This window comes from Triticum dicoccoides, chromosome 1A (assembly GCF_002162155.2).
Source record: "Triticum dicoccoides isolate Atlit2015 ecotype Zavitan chromosome 1A, WEW_v2.0, whole genome shotgun sequence".
Classification (NCBI taxonomy): domain Eukaryota; kingdom Viridiplantae; phylum Streptophyta; class Magnoliopsida; order Poales; family Poaceae; genus Triticum; species Triticum dicoccoides.
The window spans coordinates 386,644,046-386,664,078 of NC_041380.1; the positions used below are offsets into that span (position 1 = coordinate 386,644,046).

A 20,033-nucleotide genomic window follows, 5' to 3' on the forward strand; every position below is an offset into this window, starting at 1 on the left:
ACGCAGGGCTTCGCCTAAGCACCACTACGATATGACCGAGGTGGATTATGGTGGAGGGCGGCACCGCACACGGCAAGAGATCCAAGGGATCAATTGTTGTGTCTCCAAGGGGTGCCTCCCTCCCCGTATATAAAGGAGTGGAGGAGGAGGAGAGGGCCGGCCCCTATGGCGCGCCCTGGAGGAGTCCTACCCCCACCGGGAGTAGGATTCCTCCCCTTTCCAAGTAGTAGGAGTAGGGGACAAGGAAGGGAAAGAGGGAAGAGAAGGAAGGAGGGGGCGCCGCCCCTCCCCCTAGTCCAATTCGGACTAGTCATTGGGGGTGCACAGCCTGTTGGAAATATGCCCTAGAGGCAATAATAAATTGGTTATTATTATATTTCCTTGTTCATGATAATCGTTTATTATCCATGCTAGAATTGTATTGATAGGAAACTCAGATACATGTGTGGATACATAGACAACACCATGTCCTTAGTAAGCCTCTAGTTGACTAGCTCGTTGATTAATAGATGGTTACGGTTTCCTGACCATGGACATTGGATGTCGTTGATAACGGGATCACATCATTAGGAGAATGATGTGATGGACAAGACCCAATCCTAAGCCTAGCACAAGATCATGTAGTTCGTATGCTAAAGCTTTTCTAATGTCAAGTATCATTTCCTTAGACCATGAGATTGTGCAACTTCTGGATACCGTAGGAGTGCTTTGGGTGTGCCAAACGTCACAGCATAACTGGGTGGCTATAAAGGTACACTATAGGTATCTCCGAAAGTGTCTGTTGGGTTGGCACGAATCGAGACTGGGATTTGTCACTCCGTGTAAACGGAGAGGTATCTCTGGGCCCACTCGGTAGGACATCATCATAATGTGCACAATGTGATCAAGGAGTTGATCACGGGATGATGTGTTACGGAACGAGTAAAAGAGACTTGCCGGTAACGAGATTGAACAAGGTATCGGGATACCGACAATCGAATCTCGGGCAAGTATCGTACCGCTAGACAAAGGGAATTGTATACGGGATTGATTAAGTCCTTGACATCGTGGTTCATCCGATGAGATCATCGTGGAGCATGTGGGAGCCAGCATGGGTATCCAGATCCCGCTATTGGTTATTGACCGGAGAGTCATCTCGGTCATGTTTGCATGTCTCCCGAACCCGTAGGGTCTACACACTTAAGGTTCGATGACGCTAGGGTTATAGGGAATAGATATACGTGGTTACCGAATGTTGTTAGGAGTCCCGGATGAGATCCTGGACGTCACGAGGAGTTTCAAAATGGTCCGGAGGTAAAGATTTATATATGGGAAGTTCTGTTTTGGTCACCAGAAAAGTTCCGGGTTTTATCGGTAACGTACCGGGACCACCGGGAGGGTCCCGGGGGTCCACCAAGTGGGGCCACCAGCCCCGGAGGTCTGCATGGGCCAAGTGTGGGAAGGGACCATCCCCAGGTGGGCTGGTGCGCCCCCCCACCAAGGCCCAAGGCGCAAGGGAGAGTGGAAGGGGGCAAACCCTAGGCTCAAATGGGCCTAAGGCCCACCTAGTGGTGCGCCCCCCTCTCTCCCCCCTTGGCCGCCCCCCTAGATGGGATCTAGGGCTGGCCGCCACCCCTAGGGGTGGAAACCTAGGTGAGAGCGCAGCCCCTCCCCCCTATATATACTTGAGGTTTTGGGCTGCCAGAGACACGATTCAATCTCCTTCTTGGCGCAGCCCTACCCCTCTCCCTCCTCGTCTCTCGTAGTGCTTGGCGAAGCCCTGCTGGAGTCCCGCACTCCTCCACCACCACCACGCCGTCGTGCTGCTGCTGGATGAAGTCTTCCCCAACCTCTCCTTCTCCCCTTGCTGGATCAAGGCATAGGAGACGTCACCGGGTTGTACGTGTGTTGAACACGGAGGTGCCGTCCGTTCGGCACTAGGATCATCGGTGATTTGGATCACGACAAGTACGACTCCATCAACCCCGTTCACTTGAATGCTTCCGCTTAGCGATCTACAAGGGTATGTAGATGCACTCTCCTTCCCTCGTTGCTAGATTACTCCATAGATTGATCTTGGTGATGCGTAGAAAATTTTGAATTTCTGCTACGTTCCCCAACAGTGGCATCATGAGCTAGGTCTATGTGTAGTTTTTGTGCACGAGTAGAACACAAAGCAGTTGTGGGCGTTGTTTTTGTCAATTTACTTGCCGTTACTAGTCTTATCTTGATTCGGCGGCATCGTGGGATGAAGCGGCCCGGACTGATCTTACACGTACTCTTACGTGAGACTGGTTCCACCAACTGACATGCACTAGTTGCATAAGGTGGCTAGCGGGTGTCTGTCTCTCCCACTTTAGTCGGATCGGATTCGATGAAAAAGGTCCTTATGAAGGGTAAATAGCAATTGGCATATCATGTTGTGGTTTTTGCGTAGGTAAGAAACATTCTTGCTAGAAACCCATAGCAGCCACGTAAAACATGCAAACAACAATTAGAGGACGTCTAACTTGTTTTTGCAGGGTATTCTATGTGATGTGATATGGCCAAGAAGAATGTGATGAATGATATGTGATGTATGAGATTGATCATGTTCTTGTAATAGGAATCACGACTTGCATGTCGATGAGTATGACAACCGGCAGGAGCCATAGGAGTTGTCTTTATTTATTGTATGACCTGCGTGTCATTGAACAACGCCATGTAATTACTTTACTTTATTGCTAACCGGTAGCCATAGTAGTAGAAGTAATAAGTTGGCGAGACAACTTCATGGAGACACAATGATGGAGATCATGATGATGGAGATCATGGTGTCATGCCGATGACAATGATGATCATGGAGCCCCGAAGATGGAGAGCAAAAGGAGCAATATGATATTGGCCATATCATGTCACTATTTGATTGCATGTGATGTTTATCATGTTTATACATCTTATTTGCTTAGAACGACGGTAGTAAATAAGATGATCCCTCATTAAAATTTCAAGAAAGTGTTCCCCCTAACTGTGCACCGTTACGAAAGTTCGTCGTTTCGAAGCACCACGTGATGATCGGGTGTGATAGATTCTTACGTTCACATACAACGGGTGTAAGCCAGATTTACACACGCGAAACACTTAGGTTGACTTGACGAGCCTAGCATGTACAGACATGGCCTCGGAACACAAGAGACCAAAAGGTCGAGCATGAGTCGTATGGTAGATACGATCAACATGAAGATGTTCACCGATGATGACTAGTCCGTCTCACGTGATGATCGGACACGGCCTAGTTGACTCGGATCATGTAATCACTTAGATGACTAGAGGGATGTCTATCTGAGTGGGAGTTCATAAGATGAACTTGTTTATCCTGAACATAGTCAAAAGGTTTTTGCAAATTATGTCGTAGCTCGCGCTTTAGTTCTACTGTTTTAGATATGTTCCTAGAGAAAATATAGTTGAAAGTTGACAGTAGCAATTATGCGGACTAGGTCCGTAAACTGAGGATTGTCCTCATTGCTTCATAGAAGGCTTATGTCCTTAATGCACCGCTCAGTGTGCTGAACCTCGAACGTCATCTGTGGATGTTGCAAACATCTGACATACACGTTTTGATAACTACGTGATAGTTCAGTTAAACGGTTTAGAGTTGAGGCATCGAAGACGTTTTGAAACGTCGCGATGTTGGGGAACGTAGTAATTTCAAAAAAATTCCTACGCACACGCAAGATCATGGTGATGCATAGCAACGAGAGGGGAGAGTGTTGTCTACGTACCCTCGTAGACCGAAGCGGAAGCGTTGACACAACGTAGAGGAAGTAGTCGTACGTCTTCCCGGTCCAACCGATCCAAGCACCGTTACTCCGGCACCTCCGAGTTCTTGGCACACGTTCAGCTCGATGACGCACCCCGGGCTCCGATCCAGCAAAGCTTCGGGGAGGAGTTCTGTCAGCACGACAGCGTGGTGACGATCTTGATGTTCAACCGTCGCAGGGCTTCGCCTAAGCACCGCTACAATATGACCGATCTGGAATATGGTGGAGGGGGGCACCGCACACGGCTAAGGAACGATCACGAAGATCAACTTGTGTATCTAGAGGTGCCCCCCTGCCCCCGTATATAAAGGAGCAAGGGGGAGGGGGCGGCCGGCCTAGGAGGGGGCGCGCCAAGGGGAGTCCTACTCCCACCGGGAGTAGGACTCCTTCCTTCCTTGTTGGAGTAGGAGAAGGGGAAAGAGGGGGAGAGGAAGAAGGAAAAGGGGGTTGCGCCCCTTGTCCAATTCGGACCAGAGAGGGGGGGGGGCGCAGGCCTCCTTCCTTTTGGCCTCTCTCCTCTATTCCCGTATGGCCCAATAAGGCCCATATACTCCCCGGCGAATTCCCGTAACTCTCCGGTACTCCGAAAAATACCCGAATCACCCGGAACCTTTCCGATGTCCGAATATAATTGTCCAATATATCGATCTTTACGTCTCGACCATTTCGAGACTCCTCGTCATGTCCCCGATCTCATCCGGGACTCCGAACTCCTTCGGTACATCAAAACTCATAAACTCATAATATAACTGTCATCGAAACCTTAAGCGTGCGGACCCTACGGTTCGAGAACAATGTAGACATGACCGAGACATGTCTCCGGTCAATAACCAATAGCGGAACCTGGATGCTCATATTGGCTCCTACATATTCTACGAAGATCTTTATCGGTCAGACCGCATAACAACATACGTTGTTCCCTTTGTCATCGGTATGTTACTTGCCCGAGATTCGATCGTCGGTATCTCAATACCTAGTTCAATCTCGTTACCGGCAAGTCTCTTTACTCGTTCCGTAATACATCATCTCACAACTAACTCATTACTTGCAATGCTTGCAAGGCTTATGTGATGTGCATCACCGAGAGGGCCCAGAGATACCTCTCCGACAATCGGAGTGACAAATCCTAATCTCGAAATACGCCAACCCAACATGTACCTTTGGAGACACCTGTAGAGCACCTTTATAATCACCCAGTTACGTTGTGACGTTTGGTAGCACACAAAGTGTTCCTTTGGCAAATGGGAGTTGCATAATCTCATAGTCATAGGAACATGTATAAGTCATGAAGAAAGCAATAGCAACATACTAAACGATCGGGTGCTAAGCTAATGGAATGGGTCATGTCAATCAGATCATTCACCTAATGATGTGATCCCGTTAATCAAATAACAACTCTTTGTCCATGGTTAGGAAACATAACCATCTTTGATTAACGAGCTAGTCAAGTAGAGGCATACTAGTGACACTCTGTTTGTCTATGTATTCACACATGTATTATGTTTCCGGTTAATACAATTCTAGCATGAATAATAAACATTTATCATGATATAAGGAAATAAATAATAACTTTATTATTGCCTCTAGGGCATATTTCCTTCAGTCTCCCACTTGCACTAGAGTCAATAATCTAGTTCACATCACCATGTGATTTAACACTAATAGTTCACATCTTTATGTGATTAGTTCACATCTTCATGTGACCAACACCCAAAGGGTTTACTAGATTCAGTAATCTAGTTCACATCGCTATGCGATTAACACCCAAAGAGTACTAAGGTGTGATCATGTTTTGCTTGTGAGAGAAGTTTAGTCAACGGGTCTGCCACATTCAGATCCGTATGTATTTTGCAAATTTCTATGTCAACAATGCTCTACACAGAGCTACTCTAGCTAATTGCTCCCACTTTCAATATGTATCCAGATTGAGACTTAGAGTCATCTGGATTAGTGTCAAAACTTGCATCGACGTAACCCTTTACGACGAACCTTTTTGTCACCTCCATAATCGAGAAACATATCCTTATTCCACTAAGGATAATTTTTGACCGCTGTCCAGTGATCTACTCCTAGATCACTATTGTACTACCTTGCCAAAATCAGTGTAGGGTATATAATAGATCTGGTACATAGCATGGCATACTTTATAGAACCTATGGCTGAGGCATAGGGAATGACTTTCATTCTCTTTCTATCTTCTGTCGTGGTCGGGTTTTGAGTCTTACTCAATTTCACACCTTGTAACACAGACAAGAACTCTTTCTTTGACTGTTCTATTTTGAACTACTTCAAAATCTTGTCAAGGTATGTACTCATTGAAAACAAACTTATCAATCGTCTTGATCTATCTCTATAGATCTTGATGTTCAATATGTCAGCAGCTTCATCGAGGTCTTTCTTTGGAAAATTCCTTTCAAACACTCCTTTATGCTTTGCAGAATAATTCTACATTATTTCCGATCAACAATATGTCATTCACATATACTTATCAGAAATGTTGTAGTGCTCCCACTCACTTTCTTATAAATACAGGCTTCATCGCAAGTCTGTATAAAACTATATGCTTTGATCAACTTATCAAAGCGTATATTCCAACTCCGATATGCTTGCACCAGTCCATAGATGGATCGCTGGAGCTTGCATATTTTGTTAGCACCTTTAGGATTGACAAAACCTTCTGGTTGCATCATATACAACTCTTCTTTAAATCCATTAAGGAATGTAGTTTTGTTTATCCATTTGCCAGATTTCATAAAAATGCGGCAATTGCTAACATGATTTGGACACACTTAAGCATCGCTACGAGTGAGAAAAATTCATCGTAGTCAACACCTTGAACTTTGTCAAAAACTTTTTTCGACAAGTCTAGCTTTGTAGATAGTAACACTACTATCAGCGTCCGTCTTCCTCTTGAAGATCCATTTATTTTCTATGGCTTGCCGATCATCGGGCAAATCCATCAAAGTCCATACTTTGTTCTCACACATGGATCATATCTCAGATTTCATGGCCTCAAACGATTTCGCGGAATCTGGGCTCATCATCGCTTCCTCATAGTTCGTAAATTCATCATGGTCTAGTAACATGACTTCCAGAACAGGATTACCATACCACTCTGGTGCGGATCTCACTCTGGTTTACCTACGAGATTCGGTAGTAACTTGATCTGAAGTTACATGATCATCATCATTAGCTTCCTTACTAATTGGTGTAGTAGTCACAAGAACAGATTTCTGTGATGAACTACTTTCCAATAAGGGAGCAGGTACAGTTACCTCATCAAGTTCTACTTTCCTCCCACTCACTTCTTTCGAGAAAAATTCCTTCTCTAGAAAGGATCCATTCAAAGCAACAAATATCTTGCCTTCGGATCTGTGATAGAAGGTGTACCCAACATTTTATTTTTGGGTATCCTATGAAGATGCACTTCTCCGATTTGGGTTTGAGCTTATCAGGTTGAAACTTTTTCACATAAGCATTGCAACCTCAAACTTTAAGAAACGACAGCTTAGGTTTCTTGCCAAACCATAGTTCATACGGTGTCGTTTCAACGGATTTAGATGGTGCCCTATTTAACGTGAATGCAGTTGTCTCTAATGCATAATCCCAAAATGATAGTGGTAGATTGGTAAGAGACATCATAGTTCGCACCATATCTAATAAAGTACGGTTATGACGTTCGAACACACCATTGTGCTGTGGTGTTCCAGGTGGCGTGAGTAGTGAAACTATTTCACATTGTTTTTAACTGAAGGCCAAACTCGTAACTCAAATATTTGTCTCCGCGATCAGATCGTAGAAACTTTATTTTCTTGTCACGATGATTTTCCACTTCACTCTGAAATTCTTTGAACTTTTCAAATGTTTCAGACTTATGTTCCATCAAGTAGATATACCCCTATCTGCTCAAATCATCTGTGAAGTTCAGAAAATAACGATACTTGTCGTGAGCCTTAACACTCACCGGACCGCATACATCAGTATGTATTATTTCCAATAAGTCAGTTGCTCGCTCCAGAGAACGGAGTCTTAGTCATCTTGCCCATGAGGCATGGTATGCAAGCATCAAGTGATTCATAATCAAGTGATTCCAAAATCCCATCAGCATGGAGTTTCTTCATGCGCTTTACACCAATATGACCTAAACGGCAGTGCTACAAATAAGTTGCACTATCATTATTAACTTTGCATCTTTTGGCTTCAATATTATGAATATGTGTATCACTACAATCGAGATCCAACAAACCATTTTCGTTGGTGTGTATGACCATAGAAGGTTTTATTCATGTAAACAGAACAACAATTGTTCTCTAACTTAAATGAATAACCGTATTGCAATAAACATGATCAAATCATATTCATGCTCAACGCAAACACCAAATAACACTTATTTAGGTTCAACACTAATCTCGAAAGTACAGGGAGTCTGCGATGATGATCATATCAATCTTGGAACCACTTCCAACACACATCGTCACTTCACCCTTAACTAGTCTCTGTTTATTCTGCAACTCCCGTTTCGAGTTACTAATCTTAGCAACTGAACTAGTATCAAATACTGAGGGGTTGCTATAAACACTAGTAAAGTACACATCAATAACATGTATATTAAATATACTTATGTTCACTTTGCCATCCTTCTTATCCGCCAATCACTTAGGGTAGTTCCGCTTCCAGTGACCAGTCCCTTTGCAGTAGAAGCACTTAGTCTCAGGCTTAGGACCAGACTTGGGCTTCTTCACTTGAGCAGCAACTTGCTTGCTGTTCTTCTTGAAGTTCCCCTTCTTCCCTCTGCCCTTTTCTTGAAACTAGTGGTCTTGTATACCATCAACACTTGATGTTTTTCTCGATTTCTACCTTCATCAATTTCCGCATTACGAAGAGCTTGGGAATCGTTTCCGTTATCCCTTGCATATCATAGTTCATCACGAAGTTCTACTAACTTGGTGATGATGACTAGAGAATTCTGTCAATCACTATCTTATCTGGAAGATTAACTCCCACTTGATTCAAGCGATTGTAGTACTCAGACAATCTGAGCACATGCTCACTAGTTGAGCAATTCTCCTCCATCTTTTAGCTATAGAACTTGTTGGAGACTTCATATCTCTCAACTCGGGTATTTGCTTGAAATATTAACTTCAACTCCTGGAACATCTCATATGCTCCATGACGTTCAAAACGTCTTTGAAGTCCTGATTCTAAGCCATTTAGCATGGTGCACTAAACTATCAAGTAGTCATCATATTGAGCTAGCCAAATGTTCATAACGTCTGCATCTGCTCCTGCAATAGGTCCGTCACCTAGCGGTGCATCAAGGACATAATTTTTCTGTGCAGCAATGAGGATAAACCTCATATCACGGATCCAAACCGCATCATTGCTACTAACATCTTTCAACACAATTTTCTCTAGGAACATATCAAAATAAACACAGGGAAGCAACAACGCGAGCTATTGATCTACAACATAATTTGCAAAATACTACCAGGACTAAGTTCATGATAAATTTAAGTTTAATTAGTCATATTACTTAAGAACTCCCACTTAGATAGACATCCTTCTAATCCTCTAAGTGATTACGTGATCCAAATCATCTAAACCATGTTCGATCATCACGTGAGATGGAGTAGTTTCATTGTGAACATCGTTATGTTGATCATATCTGCTATATGATTCACGCTCGACCTTTCGGTCTCCGTGTTCCGAGGCCATATCTGTATATGCTTGGCTCGTCAAGTATAACCTGAGTATTCTGCGTGTGCAACTGTTTTGCACCCGTTGTATTTGAACGTAGAGCCTATCACATCCGATCATCACGTGGTGTCTCAGCACGAAGAACTTTCGCAACGGTGCATACTCAAGGAGAACACTTCTTGATAATTAGTGAGAGATCATCTTATAATGCTACCATCAATCAAAGCAAGATAAGATGCATAAAAGATAAACATCACATGCAATCAATATAAGTGATATGATATGGCCACCATCATCTTGTGCTTGTGATCTCCATCTTCGAAGCACCGTCATGATCACCATCGTCACCGGCGCGACACCTTGATCTCCATCGTAGCATCATTGTCGTCTCGCCAATCTTATGCTTCCACGACTATCGCTACCGCTTAGTGATAAAGTAAAGCATTACAGCGCGATTGCATTGCATACAATAAAGCAACAACCATATGGCTCCTACCAGTTGCCGATAACTCGGTTACAAAACATGATCATCTCATACAATAAAATTTAGCATCATGTCTTGACCATATCACATCACAACATGCCCTGCAAAAACAAGTTAGACGTCCTCTACTTTGTTGTTGCAAGTTTTACGTGGCTGTTACGGGCTTAAGCAAGAACCAACCTTACCTACGCATCAAAACCACAACGATAGTTTGTCAAGTTGGTGCTGTTTTAACCTTCGCAAGGACCGGGTGTAGCCACACTCGGTTCAACTAAAGTTGGAGAAACTGTCACCCGCTAGCCACCTTTGTGCAAAGCACGTCGGGAGAACCGGTCTCGCGTAAGCGTACGCGTAATGTCGGTCCGGGCCGCTTCGTCTAACAATACCGCCGAACCAAAGTATGACATGCTGGTAAGCAGTATGACTTATATCGCCCACAACTCACTTGTGTTCTACTCGTGCAAATAACATCAACACATAAAACCTAGGTTCGGATGCCACTGTTGGGGAACGTAGTAATTTCAAAATATTTCCTAAACACACGCAAGATCATGGTGATGCATAGCAACGAGATGGGAGAGTGTTGTCTACGTACCCTCGTAGACCGAAGCGGAAGCATTGACGCAACGTAGAGGAAGTAGTCGTACGTCTTCCCGGTCCAACCGATCCAAGCACCATTACTCCGGCACCTCCGAGTTCTTGGCACACGTTCAGCTCGATGACGCACCCCGGGCTCCGATCCAGCAAAGCTTCGGGGAGGAGTTTTGTCAGCACGACGGCGTGGTGACGATCTTGATGTTCAACCGTCGCAGGGCTTCGCCTAAGCACCGCTACAATATGACCGATGTGGAATATGGTGGAGGGGGGCACCGCACACGGCTAAGGAACGATCACGAAGATCAACTTGTGTATCTAGAGGTGCCCCTTGCCCCCGTATATAAAGGAGCAAGGGGGAGGGGGCGGCCGGCCTAGGAGGGGGCGCGCCAAGGGGAGTCCTACTTCCCGGATCGGCGACGGCGACGGCGACCGGGGGCATCATTCTCCCCCTTCCCGGATCTCGTCTCTGCCTCAAAGCTTCACTCACCTGCGGCGAAGACAACGGCCAGAGGCCATCCTCCTCTTTCTCACCAAGGTTATCCCCTCCTCCTCCTCGTCCACTCACCATTTTTCTTTGCCATGGTGATTTCTTTTTCTGCTACACAAACTGACGACCGCCTGTACAGATCGAAGGACCTCCTCTCATGTTTGAGATTTGTACCCAAGTTAGCAACTATACTGAAGAACATTGAACGTTTTGCAGTGCATCTTACTGTCTTGAACTCACAAGTGAGCACAACCACCTTTTCCTCCTTGTCATGCTAATCTATGTGCACAATGTTCTAGTATATTGTGAAGAAGGCAAATTTGTTTATGGGTGGGTTCAATCAAGGAGGTGCTTGAGCTGGGAGTATTATCTTATCATCATGTACTAGAAATTCAGTATAGGATATGATTAATTATTTAGTGCCCCCATTCTTATAAGCAATTCTTAGTTTTGCTTGACCCCTTTGTTTACCCTATGTATGTTGCCAGCTAATCAATCCAAACCCTTTAACATGTACCATATGTATGTTGACTGCAAACTGAAACAACATGCGCCAATTTGTGGTTCACCACGTGAATTGCTAAACTGCAGTCGATCATGTTTTGCTCAATGGTCGTCGATCTTGCTTTGCTCTCTGGAGTGCATGTAGAAGAGTTACATATATTATTTGCCAAATTGTTACGTGAAACCTGGGAATAATAATAGCTTACCATGTAGAGTAACAGAGTCATTTCATTGTGTTCTGTTTTATAGTTGAAAAATGGAGTGGTATACAGGAAGAATGGCCTATGTCCTATACTCACACGCTGCATTTGATTGATCCTAGCTTATCTGGTTGTGAAACCAACAAATATCTTGTTTGGTTTGTCTGACTGATGAGTGACCATTGATTTCTAGTAGGTGCTGATTTGTGGGTCTGCTCTGACTTTAGAAGTTGGCTTTATCCGAAGACTTTGTGTTCAATTGCTTGGTGCCTTTTGATTCATCTGTCATTGAGAAGTTTGCACTCAGAGTAAGAAAGGTATGTGACGTAGTCATCCCTGGTCATTGAGGAAGCTTAAATTATGCAAAACTACTGCTCTTGTGGTGTTATTTTCTCTGCTAGTATTGAAAGTGGTCTTATTTTAGTATATGGGAAAATTAATGCTCTAAATTATGTACGTAGATGTTACAATAGAAATGGTATTATCTTTGTATTCACTCCTGAGCTTTCTAGGCTCCTAGCTATTGGTTCTTTGCAGCCATAATAGAGATGGTATTATTATTGCTTTATTTATAATTATTATCATTGTATTAATCTTGTTTTCATTGGGTATAATAGTGATGGATTCTAGGAGAAATAAAATTATTAAGATTATCTCGCAAGAACAAGAAGAAGACGATGAACTATTTTTTCCTTTTGGTTCCCGCTTTATATGCTTCCCTTTATGAGGAAAAGCATCCAGTTCACACGTAATCTTTATTCGGGGGCTGCAAAGGTTAAGGAAATATTAGAAGGCCACGAGAGTTGGTCTAGGGTTGAGTTTCGGATGGAACCTGAGATTTTTAAGTCTATCGTGGATTACCTTAGAAGAGAGAATCTATTGAAGGGCACGTCGCATGTTGCTGTCGAGGAGCAGTTGGCAATGTTCATGTACATGATTTCGCACAATGCTAGTAATCAAGATCTACAAAAGTACTTCCAACACAGCGCGAAAACAATTCATGGGAAGATAAACAGGATTTTTGACTTAATTCCAACTCTAGCCCAAAGATTTATAAAGATCCCAAGTTCACTCCAGCCCCATCCGAAGATTGTTTCGAACAATCGCTATTGGCCTTATTTCCAGGTGAACCACTACATACACATCTCCATATCAATGGAATTTTTGAAAACTTCTCCACATAGATATCTAAACCTACCAACTTTTTTGTTTCTTTTTCAATGTGTACAACTACATTGGTGCTATAGATGGAACACATATCCCCATCACTGTTGCTGAAGATAAGCCCCCCCCATTTAGGAATAGGAAAGGAACCCTCTCATAGAATGTCATGGTTGCATGTGATTTTGATCTGAATTTCACATTTATTTCATGTGGGTGGGAAGGGTCTGCATAAGGTGCAGGAGTTCTTCGTTCTGCTATTAGCAAGGGGTTTCATGTGCCAGATGGAAAATTTTATCTCGTAGATGGTGGATATGCAAACACGCCTTCTTTTCTTGCACCATATCGAGGAGTTCAGTATCACCTGAGTGAATTTAGGAGGCGACGCTCATCTAATACGGGCTATGCCGACCATAGGGAGCTGTTCAACCATACCCATGCAATTCTCCGGAACCACATCGAAAGGAGCATTGGTGTTCTAAAAAGCGTTTCCCTATCTTGAAAGTGGGCAATTACTACCCAATAGAGTCACAAATCAAGATTCCGGCGGCATGTGATGTATTCCATAACATCATTAGAGCTCAAAGTGGTGATGAGGCATGGTTGGATCACCAACCACCGTTAATTCCACCAGAAACATATGTTGATGTTCCAGAGGGAGATGATGTCAACCAACATCATCACAATGAGGCAAACAATGGAAACACTCTTAGAGATCAGATCACGATGCAAATGTGGGCTGATTATAACAACTAGTCGGACATGAGTTTATTTTGTAAATTTTTCTCACCTTTTCTTAGGTAAAGTAGTGGTAGAGAGAAATTTAACTAGTACCCCATTGTTGGTTCAATAATGTAGCAATGGCAGAGCCTAGGGCATCTTGGGACCATGCATATGAGAAAGGTCTTGTTGATATAATGCTTGACCACAACAATCCCATCTATCGAGGTCAAAATGGGTGGACTGCTGAAGGGTGGACTAGAATTACAAATACATTCAATCAGAAATTTCCACCAGCTAATTTCACCAAGCAAAAAATCCAAGAGAAGGATAGGATTTAAAAGGAAATTATAAGGCAGTGAGAGACTCTCGGAAACAGAGCAACACGGGATGGGATGATACACTTTGCATGATCATCGTTGAACCTGTAATATGGGATAAACTTATCAAGGTTAGCTCTTTTCTTGATATATTGTTTGTTCACTGCCATTCATGCTCTTCAAGGCATTGTTTTATTGATCCCAACCATACAATGTTGTTGCATTCAATAGGATAATGCAAGGATAAAGAAGTTCCGTTCAAAACCATTCATGCTCTTCAAGTCATTGGCTTTACTACATGAAGGTGTGTTTCCTGTATCACGTGTTTCCGTCAACCCTGCATATTAAATCCTTTTCATTCTTGCTTTAATTATATAGTATTTGGGAGATTGTTGAGATGCCTGTATTTTTTCATGTGTTTCCATTGGACCCTGCTTGAGTGCTCTTTTTCTTTCTAAGAAGTTGTACGATGAAGGACCAAGTTATGTGCATATATACTTCCTTTCTGGAATGGGTGGCAGTAATATATGTATTTGCAATTATAGATGAATCTGATGTTTCTACGAGAACATGCTGATATGTTTATTTTTTTGGAGCAGGAAGTGTTGCTTCAGGAGACTTGAACTTTGTATCAATTCCGCAAGTGGATCTCACAAGCGATGCCATTTCTCCTATGGATTCCTCTACCAATGATTTGAACCATATCTCCTCTACCAATGTTGATGATGGTATGTCCTCGTCTGATCTACAAGGGCAAGGGGCATCAAGACGAGATGAACCTGAAGCTACAACATCTACCAACTCTGAACAAAAGGGAGCGCTGCCTGTGAAAAAGAGGAAGCAAAGCCAGATCGCTGTTGTACTTGAGGATTACATGGATTTTCGAAAGAAACAATCTGCAAAACTGGTTGATGAGTTGAAGGAATCAAAGCCAGATGACATGTTCTCGATTGAAACTGTGTGGCTGCACTAGAACCAATGGAAGATCTATCAGTTGTAGAAAAAGCAAAGGAACTGCGACTTTTTAAATGCCCAATGAATCGAGAAATATTCATCAATACCAAGGACTCAAATCTTCGGCTTTATTGGTTGAAGGAGGAGATTTCTGAGATGTAGATAACATAAGGTGTGTAACCAGTTCACCTTCTTGTTTTGCACTACATCCATTTATATTTATTTACTTTGTGGCATTATCCACTGGAGCTTTATATAAGCTTGTTTCTCTCTGTTAATCGATGATAGATAAGTAAAGACAAAACACACTTCATTCTTTTAAAACTGACTAGAAGAGCCACACATTTGGAGAAATGTTACTACCTTTTGTTTGGTAGTTTCTGTGTACCTTTACAAGCTTGTTAGTGATACTTAATTTGGTGGCCTCCTCCCATTGGTTTCACCTCCTATTGCCTCATAACTCACCTCACAGCAATATATTGCCCTGTTCATCTGAAGACTTTTTCAAGAAAACAAATTGGGTTACTGGGCAGCCTTGTGATTGCGTTCCTAAACTATATTTATAGTCTTGATTTTTTATGCACAGTGCACAAATCATATGTTGGTTGATACTATTTCATTAGTTTGCTTATACTACAAAATAGTGTTGTGAGATTCTGAACTGATGCTAGCTAACTTATTTCTTTTTGTCATTCAGCCAACATCAAGTTGTGGTACATGATGTCGAGGAAGGAGTGGAGAAAAGACCGGAGTAGGATGTGATTGTTGCTTTGCGGCCCATCTTGTTCGAAAGTATCCCTGAGTTGGACATGGCAACTTATAATCCAGAACTTTTTATAGTGCACAAACTTGACGATGTATCAATAACTCTTGTAATGATTGCTTTTATTTCCGCACATGAAAACGGCTTAGGCCAATGCTCGATCATCGTGAAATGCAGACTGATATCTTAAGCTTGATGAAGTGATGGATAAGTTGTAGTAATATTTTTAAAATTCTAGTTGACATGAATTATGAACCTTTGTTATGTGCCTGTGATTTTTGTCGTTTCTCAGAATTATTTGTGGAATGTGATTTTTGTTGTTTCTCAGAATTATTCGTGGAATTTTTATCTATGATTTGGTTGTTTTCCAAAATTATATGTAGACTTTTTATGTAAGATCTGCTATATTATATGTGTCTGTAGTATGCAAGGGATTTCCTTCCCTCCCATGTTACTATTTGGGCACCTCGACAATGGGAACATTTCCCACGTGGTGGGAGGGGTTTCATGTGCATAGGGGAATCTCCCCTAGGGGTTTATGGCCCAGGGTTTTTCCTACCCAGCATCCAAACGAGGCCTTAGGGTTTCCAACAGGGGGGTGCATGCCCCCCTAGGGTTTCCAACCCTAGGCGCCTTGGGCCCTTGGGTGGGGCGCACTAGCCCACCAGGGGCTGGTTCCCACGCCACTTCAGCCCATGGGACTCTCCGGGATAGGTGGCCCCACCCGGTGGACCCCCAGAACCCTTTCGGTGGTCCCGGTACAATACCGATGACTCCCGAAACTCTCCCGGTGGCCGAAACTGGACTTCCTATATATAAATCTTTACCTCCGGACCATTTCGGAACTCCTCGTGACGTCCGAGATCTCATCCGGGACTACGAACAACTTTTGGTTAACCGCATACTAATATCTCTACAACTCTAGCGTCACTGAACCTTAAATGTGTAGACCCTACGGGTTCGGGAGACACGTAGACATGACCGAGACAACTCTTCGCTCAATAACCAACAGCGGAATCTGGATACCCATGTTGGCTCCCACATGCTCCACGATAATCTCATCAGATGAACCATGATGTCGAGGATTCAATCAATCCCGTATACAATTTCCTTTGTCTATTGGTACGATACTTGCCCGAGATTCGATCATCGGTATACCAATATCTTGTTCAATCTCGTTACGGCAAGTCTCTTTACTCGTTCCCATAACACATCATCCCGTGAACAACTCCTTGATCACATTGAGCTCATTATGATGATGTCCTACCGAGTGGGCCCAGAGATACCTCTCCGTCATACAGAGTGACAAATCCCAGTCTCGATTCGTGCCAACCCAACAGATACTTCCGGGGATACCCATAGTGTACCTTTATAGCCACCCAGCTACGTTGTGACGTTTGGCACGCCCAAAGTACCCTTATGGTATCCGGGAGTTGCACAATCTCATGGTCTAAGGAAAAGATACTTGACATTAGAAAAGCTTTAGCAGACGAACCACACGATCTTGTGATATGCTTAGGATTGGGTCTTGTCCATCACATCATTCTCCTAATGATGTGATCCCGTTATCAATGACATCCAATGTCCATGGTTAGGAAACCGTAACCATCTATTGATCAACGAGCTAGTCAACTAGAGGCTCACTAGGGACATGTTGTGGTCTATGTATTCACACATGTATTACGATTTCTGGATAACACAATTATAGCATGAACAATAGACAATTATCATGAACAAGGAAATATAATAATAACCATTTTATTATTGCCTCTAGGGCATATTTCCAACAACTTGCCCGAGATTCGATCGTCGTTATCTCAATACCTAGTTCAATCTCGTTACCGGCAAGTCTCTTTACTCGTTCCGTAACACATCATCCCGCAACTAACCCATTAGTTGCAATACTTGCAAGGCTTAAGTGACGTGTAGCGCATAACAACATACGTTGTTCCTTTTGTCATCGGTATGTTATTTGCCCGAGATTTGATCGTCGTTATCTCAATACCTAGTTCAATCTCGTTACCAGCAAGTCTCTTTACTCGTTCCGTAACACATCATCCGTAACTAACTCATTAGTTGCAATGCTTGCAAGGCTTAAGTGATGTGTATTATCGAGTGGGCACAGAGATACCTCTCCGACAATCGGAGTGACAAATCCTAATCTCGAAATACGCCAACCCAATAAGTACCTTCGGAGACACTTGTAGAGCACCTTTATAATCATCCAGTTACGTTGTGACGTTTGGTAGCACACAAAGTGTTTCTCCGATAAATGGGAGTTGCATAATCTCATAGTCACATGAACATGTATAAGTCATGAAAAAAGTAATAGCAACAAATTAAACGATCAAGTGCTAAGCTAACGGAATGGGTTAAGTCAATCACATCATTCCCCTAATGATGTGATCCCGTTAATCAAATGACAACTCTTTGTCTATGGCTAGAAAACATAACCATCTTTGATCAACGAGCTAGTCAAGTAGAGGCATACTAGTGACACTTTGTTTGCCCATGTATTCACACATGTATCATGTTTCCGGTTAATACAATTCTAGCATGAATAATAAACATTTATCATGATATAAGAAAATAAATAATAACTTTATTATTGCCTCTAGGGCATATTTCCTTTAAAACTATATAAAGTTTGTCCAAGTTTATAGAAACCAACACAAGCATTTACAATAACAAATCGATATGATGATTTTTTTTCTACAAACTTGATCAAAGTTTATAAAATTTGACTTTAGATAAAGGTAATATAAGGAGAAAATAAAAACAAAAGAGAGTATTTTAAAGACATTTATGTATTGTCATTTATTAAATGCTCTAAGCCAGGCACTGCCAAGTAGTAGCTGGGAAGAGTTGCTTTCAAGACCTCTGCGTTTTCAGCCCGTAGAACGGGTCCATCCGGAGTCATCCATCCCCTGCCGCCACCACCCCACCAACCAACCGCGTCTCCTCCTCCTCTCCTCCGTCTTTACTTCACGTTTTTCCCCCTCTGGACCAAGCGGTAGCTTTTACATCACGTTTCACGGTCACAGGTCGCAGACTCGCAGCTAGTATATCTACGAAAAAAAAGCTACGAGTAGGAAGCGTTCGTGAGAGAAAGCAGAGGCGCGTGACCGTCCACTTCAGCAGTCCACCACGCGTCGCACGCCCGGCACCCCCTGCTGCAGCTGCAGCCTGGGCCCCGCCGTGCTCGCGCCCCACATGCCAGCGACGGACGCTCCTCAGTAGGCCCTGGCCTGCACCACCACGCCAAGCCACGAGGCTATTGCGAAAGGAAACTACGCACGAGAACGAGGCGAGAATTGCGACCGGGCGGGCCGGGCTCTCTCCCGGAGACCGCATAAATACACGCCACCGGCCCGTTTCCGCTCCTGTCTCTCTTCCCCCCCCTCCCTCTCTCCCTTCCTCTGCTTCTGCCAACTGGAAGTCTACTCTAGAAGCATTAAAGGCGAGGGAATTCCCGAGACGAGCGTCTCCGCCGCGTCGCCGTTCCAAGCGGTGGTAGTACGGGGGGAGGTATCCGGCCCGCAGGGCGGCGCTGCCGGCTTGTTGATCGGGGAGTTCGCGCGCGCTCGGCGGGCGATGGGGCGACGGCCGGCTGCGTCGAGGCGTCTCGCGGCGGCGGTGGCGGTGGCGATTTTGTTGCTGGTCGTCGCGTCGGCCACGGCGGGAGCGGCGGAGGAGCGCGGGCGGAGGGGCGTGGCCGTGCGGCAGGGCGAGGGGCGAGGGCGCCACCACCACCGGCACGCGTACGCGGCGATGATGTACATGGGGACGCCGCGGGACTACGAGTTCTACGTGGCGGTGCGCGTGATGATGCGCTCCTTGTCCAGGGTCGGCGCCGACGCCGACCGCGTCCTCATCGCCTCCTCGGACGTGCCCCGCGACTGGGTCCGCGCAATGTGAGTGCACGCCCCCTCCCTCCCTTTGGACCCTTCCGCCGCTCTGCTTCCGTTTGGACGCAGTTGACCGCGAGCAGAAACGGATTGGAGCTCCATTGCTGACGCGTCGCAATTAATTTTTATTAAATTACTATAAGCAAGCGTTTCTTTCCTTTTTCTTTTTCGACAATGGCAAGCGTTTCTTTCCTTGTGTGGGTGGGGACGAAGGCGAAGACGAGGGGGTTGTTTTTGGGAAGTAACTCGTCCGCGCGATGGTTTTGCCGTTTTGCGGGGGCGAGTACCGGGCCACCTGCAGATATATACGATTATAATACAAGGAAGCTTCTGAAGTATTTTCTTTAATCTACTCCATGCTGTTTTTACATATAGTCTCCATGCATCTGAACGGGAACGAACGCTCGCGCTAGGGTTCCCCCGCTCCCCTCCCGCCGCCGCCGCCCCTCCCGCCGCCGG

At 44.2% G+C, this 20,033-nt stretch overlaps 1 protein-coding gene across 1 annotated transcript in view; it reads left to right on the forward strand.

Moving 5' to 3' along the window:
* The first annotated feature begins 19,066 nt into the window (after positions 1-19,066).
* The window catches only part of LOC119275167 (putative glucuronosyltransferase PGSIP8), a 4,839-nt gene continuing 3,872 nt past the window's right edge, over positions 19,067-20,033 (forward strand). The window contains exon 1 of the mRNA XM_037555972.1: positions 19,067-19,580. Coding sequence (XP_037411869.1) covers positions 19,261-19,580 — 320 coding nt within the window. The 5' untranslated portion in view covers positions 19,067-19,260. The remainder of the gene's footprint in view (positions 19,581-20,033) is intronic.